Here is an 8,052-nt window from a genome sequence, read left to right on the forward strand (position 1 = left end):
CAAACCCAATTTTTGATTAAAAACAGATACATGAAAGAAGGAAAAAGAGACAAATTTTCCCAAGTGCTTCTATAAAATGTGCGAGAGTTTGTTTTACAATAGCCTCATGTCTTGCATTTAACTCCCCTGTAATCCGTTGCTAATTTTTGAATGTGCATGCAATTGGTAAACCATTCCCACGCTATTTAAATAAAAAGGGGAAAACTTGCATGTAAGGGCCCATACATATTACACATAAGAACCCATATATGAATAATATTCAAATAAATTCCTTGAGCTTGGTTTTGGGCCTGATGATAACCCAACAATATTAATATTACAACCTAAAAGTATAATGATGAACTATATAAAAAAAGGTATAATGATGAAACAATAAAATCTGCACAGTTCTTACAAGACATGCGTGATACACATAATGTGCACAAATCTAAACACTAAATAACATACATTCACAAGCCAAAATTGTTCTAAATTCTACAAATGAACACTATCTTGGTGACATTGTGGAATTGCTACAAGTAGCATGAGAAGAAGGATGGCTAGTCAAGGTGAATGAGCTGTAATGATTATTATACTCTCTCTTCATAGCTCTATACACTTGCTCTAAGCCTTCTTCAATCAATTCTGTTATTGTTTGTGGCATTGGTGGTGTGTTGATGCTAATGGACCCTTCCAGCATCCTCACCACTTCTCCCATTGTTGGTCTCGTGAAAACCTCATCTTGGATGCACCAAAATGCAACTCTCAGAGCTCTTGTCAGCTCCTCTTCATCAACTGCCCCATTCAATCTCCTATCTGCTACTTTTATTGATGTCCCATTTGTCAGTGCCTTTAATAGCCAAACATTTCATCATCAGTGTTTATCAAATAGTTAGATCTTTAAAATAAGGGTTAAATGGTCATTTTGCCCCTAAACTATAAGTCCAAGAATGTTTATGATTCTAAACTCGTTTTTGGTACAATGTTCCCCTTTACCTTTTGAAAACAGTGCAATGCCGCACCTACCATTAACAAAAATTAACTTTAACTGTTAATTAACCAGAAAATAATAGAAAATGACCTCAAAAATTGCAAAAAAAAATACCAAGAAAATTTTAAAAAAGAACTCAAAATTACAAACAAGAACCCAAAAAAAAAAGGACCAAGAAAACAAAATTAATTTTTATTAACGATAGGAATAAGAAGGTTACTTTTATTAAAGAAAACATTGTCCTTTCATGTAATTTTTGAAATCATTTTTTATTATTTTCTAGTCAACTAATGGTCAAAATTAACTTTTATGTTAGATAGGGGTGACATTACACCATTTTCAAAAGTTAAAGTGAAGCATCATACCAAAAATAAGTTTAGTACACCATATTCCCTTAGACCTATAGTTTATGGGCCAAATTATCCTTTAACCCTTAAAATAATCAAGAGTAAGTATTAAAATTATCACAATAGCTTCAATAGATTAATATAAAGTCAATTCCAACCTTCATAAAGTTAGGTTTTTGTGCATTATCAGCTTCTAAAAGAGGACACAAAATGAAAACAAGGTTGTGACTGAATTACATGACTATTGTTAGAGGGTTACTGCTAAAACGTCACCATAAATTTTTATTTTACATTTCAAAAGGCAAGAAAGTAAGTAAAACTATGGTTATAAAATATACCTTATAAGCCCAACCAGGATAAAAGAAGTCCTCTGCATCAAAGGACATGTCAAGATTTCTTCGGCCACCAATAATCTCTAGCAGAAGCATTCCATAACTATAAACATCAGCTTTTACTGTTATTGGGCGATTGCTAACCCATTCTGGTGCTAAATAACCTCTAGTCCCTCTCACCATTGTTACCACATGAGAATGCTCCCTTCCCATCAGTTTTGCCAATCCAAAATCAGATACTTTAGGACAAAAATTCTCATCCAACAGAATATTTTCTGGCTTTATATCACAATGTATAATTCGGTTCCTGCACTGCTCATGAAAGTATGCAATCCCTTGTGCAGTAGCAATAGCTATATCAAACCGAGTTTGCCAATCTAGCAACCTATCTTTTCCTTGATACGAAAGAAAGATCCATTTGTCCAAAGACCCATTTTTCATGAACTCATACACTAGTAGCCTACAAGTACAAGACAAAGTTTTTTTTTCAAAAAAACACACAAATTTGATAAATAAGAAGCTTAAATCAATATCCTTTAGATGGAAAACAAAAAAAAAAATTTCAAGTCACAATACAATGTCTTATTCAAAAGAAAAAGGTCATGCATACCGATGTGATCCCTCTGAGCAATAGCCATATAATCGAACCAAGTTCATGTGGTGCATCGAGCCAATGGTGTTTACTTCAGTGATGAATTCCTTTTCTCCATGAGGCAAAACCCTATCAAGTTTCTTTACTGCCACTAGTGTCCCATCTCCAAGACTTCCTTTGTACACACTTCCGAATCCACCTGCAAAACAAATGCAATTAGCCTCTCCAATCATCAAATTTGTTATTATTCATTGTGCTATGTTAAATTGGGTTAAGGGGCATTTTTGCTGTTCAACTATTCACTTAGGAGTATCCAGTATCCTAAATTTATAATTGGTCCAATTTATCCTTAAAAATGATGCACTTGACACCTTCTTGTTAAAAAGTTATCTTTAATTGTTAGTTAACTTAAAAGTTGCAGACAAGAATATCAAAAATCACAAAAAAAGGACCCAAAAGATACACATAAGTGCAGTATAAAAAATTAATATCAATTAAATCTATAAAATAGTGTGAAAATTCACAAATCCACTTGTAAAATTTATAAACTATCCTTTAAAAATTTACAACTAGTTAAAAAAATGTGTTTTTATAAGTAACATTATTTGTAGGAATACTTATAAACTATCACATTATTTTAGGAACTTTATTGATATTAATTTATTTATAGGATATTTATTTGTTATTTTATATGTCATTTTTTTATAATTTTTGAAGTCCTTTTTTGTGAATTTCAAGGGTAATTAACAATCAAAGTTAACATTTTTAACAGCAAGGTATCCACCATACCATTTTTAAATATTAAATGAGAAAATTACACCTACATGGAAGTTTAGAGTACCAGCAAATAATTTAGAATTGAGAGGCAAAAATACCTTTTAATCTTATTAAATATAAAAACTTACCTGTTCCTAGCAACTGCGTGAAGTTAGAAGTCCTGATTTGCAAATCACGATAGGAGAAGTTCATAGGAGCACCTGATAAGATCAAAGAACTTTCCATCTCCCTTTTTAATGTTCTTTTTCGGTGAACATTATAGTATAGCAGTAAACATAAAAGGGCAATAAGAAGTGTCATACTAAGAACAATTGGAAGGACCAAAACCTTCTCTTTAACTTCACCATCAGAATTATTGGTAGATCCTCTAGCTTTACCTTCTGGGTTCACTGAGCCATTTGACCTGACCTTCACAAATAAGGTTGCACTAGTGTCCTCAAACCCTCCAAAATCCAAGTTCTTTAATACCCAACAATATGGTGTTTCTTCAGTTAAACCATAAACTGAAGCAACACAATCACAATCTGATAAGCAGGCATCCCCACATTTTGACAAAGTAGCAACATCACTGTAGTTAGCTACCACAGACATTTCAGAAAAATAATAATTTGTCTGTTGCACTACAGAAATCTCAAACTCTGATGTTTGGGTTTGGTTCTTGTTTTCATGTTGGGGATTGCATTTTCCAACTAGTGAAGAATTCTCATAGCAAAGGCCATCCCTTCCAACTTGAGAAGTCCCAGGCAAGCAAGTACAAGATGCACTAGTCTTACTTCTATCTAATTTACAAATCCCATTACCACAAATTCCAGCAATATCACAAGGGTTTGATACGGCAGCCCACTCTGATACCCACTGTCTTGACCCATTCACATCATCGTCCCAACGATACAAATGCAGATTTCCATTCTTCTCTAGTGTCAGTCTTCTAAAAATGCTGAATGGGGTTGTTTGGTGAGAGGAATAAAATAACCCCAAGTCATCGTTTCCATTTTTATAAATATAAACGGCCCCATTTGAAGAATCTCCATAGACAATCCCGAAGCTTCCCGCTTGATCTAAAATTGCTGTGACATTCCCTGTGACATTGGAGATATCTGGGCCTTGCCAGTAGGAATAATTGGTGTAAGATTCTGAATCTGGGAGCATGTAAGTGAGGCCAAGGCTTAAAGAAGTGGTTTGTTGAAGCATTTTGAGGGCGTAGAAGCCACCATGAGAAGCAGATTTTGAGGATGTTAGTTCCGACGAGACAGTTATGGGTTGGTTTGGTAGGAGAGTGTCGGATGGCTGTGAGAAGCTCTGCCAGACAGGGCGGCTGACGGCGGAGGAGGACATATAGAGGACAAAGTTGCCGGATTCCTCCATGGATGCTGAATGTACGCCAGTGCCAGAGGTGTTTGAGGCCCAGAGAGTGACATTTCCATCAGAGAGAACGAGGTTCCCGGCCATGTTGAGCTCCAAGATAGCATTTCGAGATGCGGGAGAATCTCTATTTTGGATTTGAGAAAGAATGTGAAATTTTGTCGGCAACTTGGCAAAGAGAGATGTAGAGAGACATCATAACCTGCAGTGGCTACTGTGAAGACTAGATGGAGATATGATTTATGACTTTATTTATTTTTAAGTCAAAAACCAAATTAACCATCTAATCTTTGTATTTTTTTTTTTTGCCAAATAAATTTTTTGCTTCTAGTTTGTCGATGTCATTTTTTTTACCAGCTTTTTTTTTAACCAAATTATTTTTTTTACCGGAATTTTTTTTTTGCCACATTTTTACCATCTGCTTTGCATCTTGGTGGAGTCTACAAATTTTCCATTAATAATAAGTAGTGATATCATTATTTTTTGGGGAAAAGATATCCTAAATTTTAATGATAAATTGAGTGTTCAAAAATATAATAATATAGAGTTCTTTTTTTATACTCCCTTAGATAATATAAAACATTTTTAATTAAATTATAGTTTAATAAAATTAGTTAATTATTTTTAAATTATACCATTTTTCATGTTTGTCTTTGATTATTTAATAAAGTGTCTAAGATAAAATATTAAGTGAGTTGTTTATTAAAAATATTTTTTAAAAAATTATTAATTATATATTAAAAACTATAAGGGTCTTATATTTTGAATATATAATTTAATAAAAAAATCTTATATTTTTTAAGAAAGTGAGTATAGGTTATGCAAGATGACAAGATTTAAAATTTGGTGCCTTTATGTTTTGCTCCTTTTCCAATCCCATTTTTAGGAGAAAACTATTGACGGGTGTGTTTGAATTTTAGTTATGTATAATTAATTATGAAAAAATTAATTAATATGATTGATTTAGAATATAATTGATTATGTTATATAATATATAATTGATTGACAAGATTAATTTTAATCAAAACTGAAATGTAAAGTTGAAAATGAGATAAAATCTTAATTTTGTAAAAACATATCCAAACATCTATGTTACTTTGTTACATGTTAAAATTAATTATGAATTTAAAATTATATTTTTTAAAAATATCTAAATACTAATTATACATGTCAAAATCAGTTATAAACTCAAAACTATGATTTTCTTTAAAATATCCAAACAATCCCATACATGCCAAAATCAATTATAAACCTAAAATTATAGTTATCTCATAAATTATTACTACCTGCTTTTTAATTTAATTCTTCAATTATAAATTTCTAAAAATTTATTTAAAAATCGTATAAATTATTTATAAATCATATTTTTAATTCATAATTTATTTTAACATAAAAAGATGTGTTTGGATATTTTTAAGAAAATTATAGTTTTAAATTTATAATTAATTTTAGCATATATAATGGGTGTTGGATATTTTCAAGAAAATATAATTTTAAATTTATAATTAATTCTAATATGTAACATACGTCTTTGGATAAATTTTGTAAAAACATGATTTTTGTATAATTAATTGACTATAAAAGCAAATCCAAACAGGCATGACGTTTTCCTATCCTAACATAAAACCTTCGTTCATTCGTGGTTTAGTTTCCTGAATTATATTTGTGTCTCCGTACATAGATGGTTTGGAAAATAATAAAATAAAAATGTAAAATAAAATATAACATCATGTTTTAAAATAAATAATAAAAATATCATAATTTTTAAACATAATAAAATATAAAAATATTTTTAATATATGTTAAATTTAAATTTTTTATATTACCATGTGACTATTCATATACATTGAGTAACTGATATTCTATATATACGCAAGTAACATTTATTAAATACATAATTGAGTGTCTTTAAATTATAAGTGATGATGCACCAATTCACAAACGTATTTATTTATTTGCAACTGAATCTTTATAAATGAACTATTAATCTTTTTTAAAATTCACTGGTGAATATGCTTAAATAAATTTATAAAACTATCTATCAATTCATTATTTTCTTGTTAAAGAAAGAATCAATTTTATTAATCATTAATAAAGAGTACAGGCACCATATCTCGAAATTAAAAAAACACTAAAACAAAAAAGTTAAAATATAAACTAACACACATCTAAACCAAAGAAATGACAAGAAATCAAAAACATAACAAACACAAATCAAAACAAAAGCAAGAACAAAAGACAATTCAACCAACTTACCAATACCCTTTTATCGTAAAATAAGGCTTAGGAAATTTGGGTATCACCAAACTTTATCAATTCACAATTAACTTTATATTGATTTACAAGTAATATTCTTTAAAATTTCAACTAACTTTATTTTAATTTAGGATTCACATTTCACTAATTATTTTAATAATTATTTGGTTTTTAATTGCAAAGAAGCATACTTCATCCGTTTCTATATATAAGAGAAAAAAACTGCATTATACAGTTTAAGAAAATTAGTTAATCACAATAATTACATTTGAAAATAAAAAAATAAAATAAAATTTCCTATATCAATCAACATAAATATATATTAATTATTTCTCATTAATATAAATTATGAGAGGCAACTTAAAAAATATGTAATAAATACTTATTGAAATATATAATTTTGTTTATATAAAAAAACAAATAAAAAGTGATTTTTTTCTCTTACAAATAGAAATGAAGTAGTATTATCTTTTCATGATATTTTAATAATTGCATATTGCTTTAACATTTCCTATAACTTCATTCATCTAAAGTATTGATAAGAGGATCTAGATCCAAAAGCAAAATTAACAATATGATCAATGCATATAAATTAAAAGTGGAAAAAAGAAAGAAAGAAAGAGCATACCTGTTAGGTGACCAGACCAAAGTTGGATCTCCGGGAAGCTTGGCAAACCAGATAGCAAGCAGAAACAACTTATCATCATCATTAACATAAGTTCCTGAAGAAGTGAACCCAAACGCGAACGTGCCATTATCTGAAATCCATGCCTCACCTTTGCTAGCCACTAGTCTCATGCCCAAACCAATATGGCTTGCTCTAACACTATTATGAAAACCAGCTATCACCAAAAAAATCAAGACCCACCAGCAACAACAAGAACGAGAAGAAGTAGCCATTAATGTCAGCTACGCTTGCATGTGATTAAGCTAGTCTCACAAATGCTTTAATAATCTCACCTCAATGCTATAGTTTCAGCCTTGTGGATTGGAGTGTGTGTGTGTATGTATGTGTATATATATTGGGGGAAGATTATGTGAGTGGGGTGCGTGGGGGAAGTAAAGAGAAGGGAAACTCTGACACGTGGATAGAGGTGGGTGAGCTACAAGTTTGAAAAATAGGAATGGGATGGTGACCGTGCATGTATGGTCGGCCGTGATGATATGATTGATCAGAATAGAAAGGAATTTGGGTTTGTTGCTGCCCGAAACAGACAAGCGGCCATAAGTCAGACACGTGGTTGTATACTTGTTTCCACAATGCGGTTGCCTTGTCCGCACCGACACCGTGGTTTGATGATTTTGCAGATTTACCAGCGAAAAATACGGCTATAAGACCCTAAAGTTTTAATGTATTTTGATATTAGTTTTTATATTTTTTGTCATTGTTTTAAATCTTGAGTTATGGAATATTTT

At 30.7% G+C, this 8,052-nt stretch overlaps 1 protein-coding gene across 2 annotated transcripts; it reads right to left on the bottom strand.

Annotated features, from left to right (window-relative positions):
* Nucleotides 1-228: 228 nt before the first annotated feature.
* Nucleotides 229-7,608, bottom strand: LOC129289365 (G-type lectin S-receptor-like serine/threonine-protein kinase At5g24080). 2 transcript variants are annotated; one of them, XM_054926126.1, is made up of 5 exons: nucleotides 7,265-7,608; nucleotides 3,147-4,507; nucleotides 2,260-2,440; nucleotides 1,656-2,109; nucleotides 229-829 (listed from the first exon to the last, which is right to left on the bottom strand). In XM_054926126.1, the coding sequence occupies exons 1-5, from the start codon at nucleotides 7,534-7,536 to the stop codon at nucleotides 488-490; spliced, it is 2,610 nt and encodes an 869-aa protein (XP_054782101.1). In that variant the 5' UTR covers nucleotides 7,537-7,608; the 3' UTR covers nucleotides 229-487. The 2 variants fall into 2 exon arrangements, with proteins under 2 accessions (XP_054782101.1, XP_054782107.1); XM_054926132.1 differs by having other exon boundaries at nucleotides 3,147-4,582; nucleotides 7,265-7,403.
* Nucleotides 7,609-8,052: the final 444 nt, after the last annotated feature.

Source organism: Prosopis cineraria, unplaced genomic scaffold, assembly GCF_029017545.1.
Source record: "Prosopis cineraria cultivar Desert tree isolate PC_DT_omini unplaced genomic scaffold, ASM2901754v1 PC1, whole genome shotgun sequence".
Lineage (NCBI taxonomy): Eukaryota > Viridiplantae > Streptophyta > Magnoliopsida > Fabales > Fabaceae > Prosopis > Prosopis cineraria.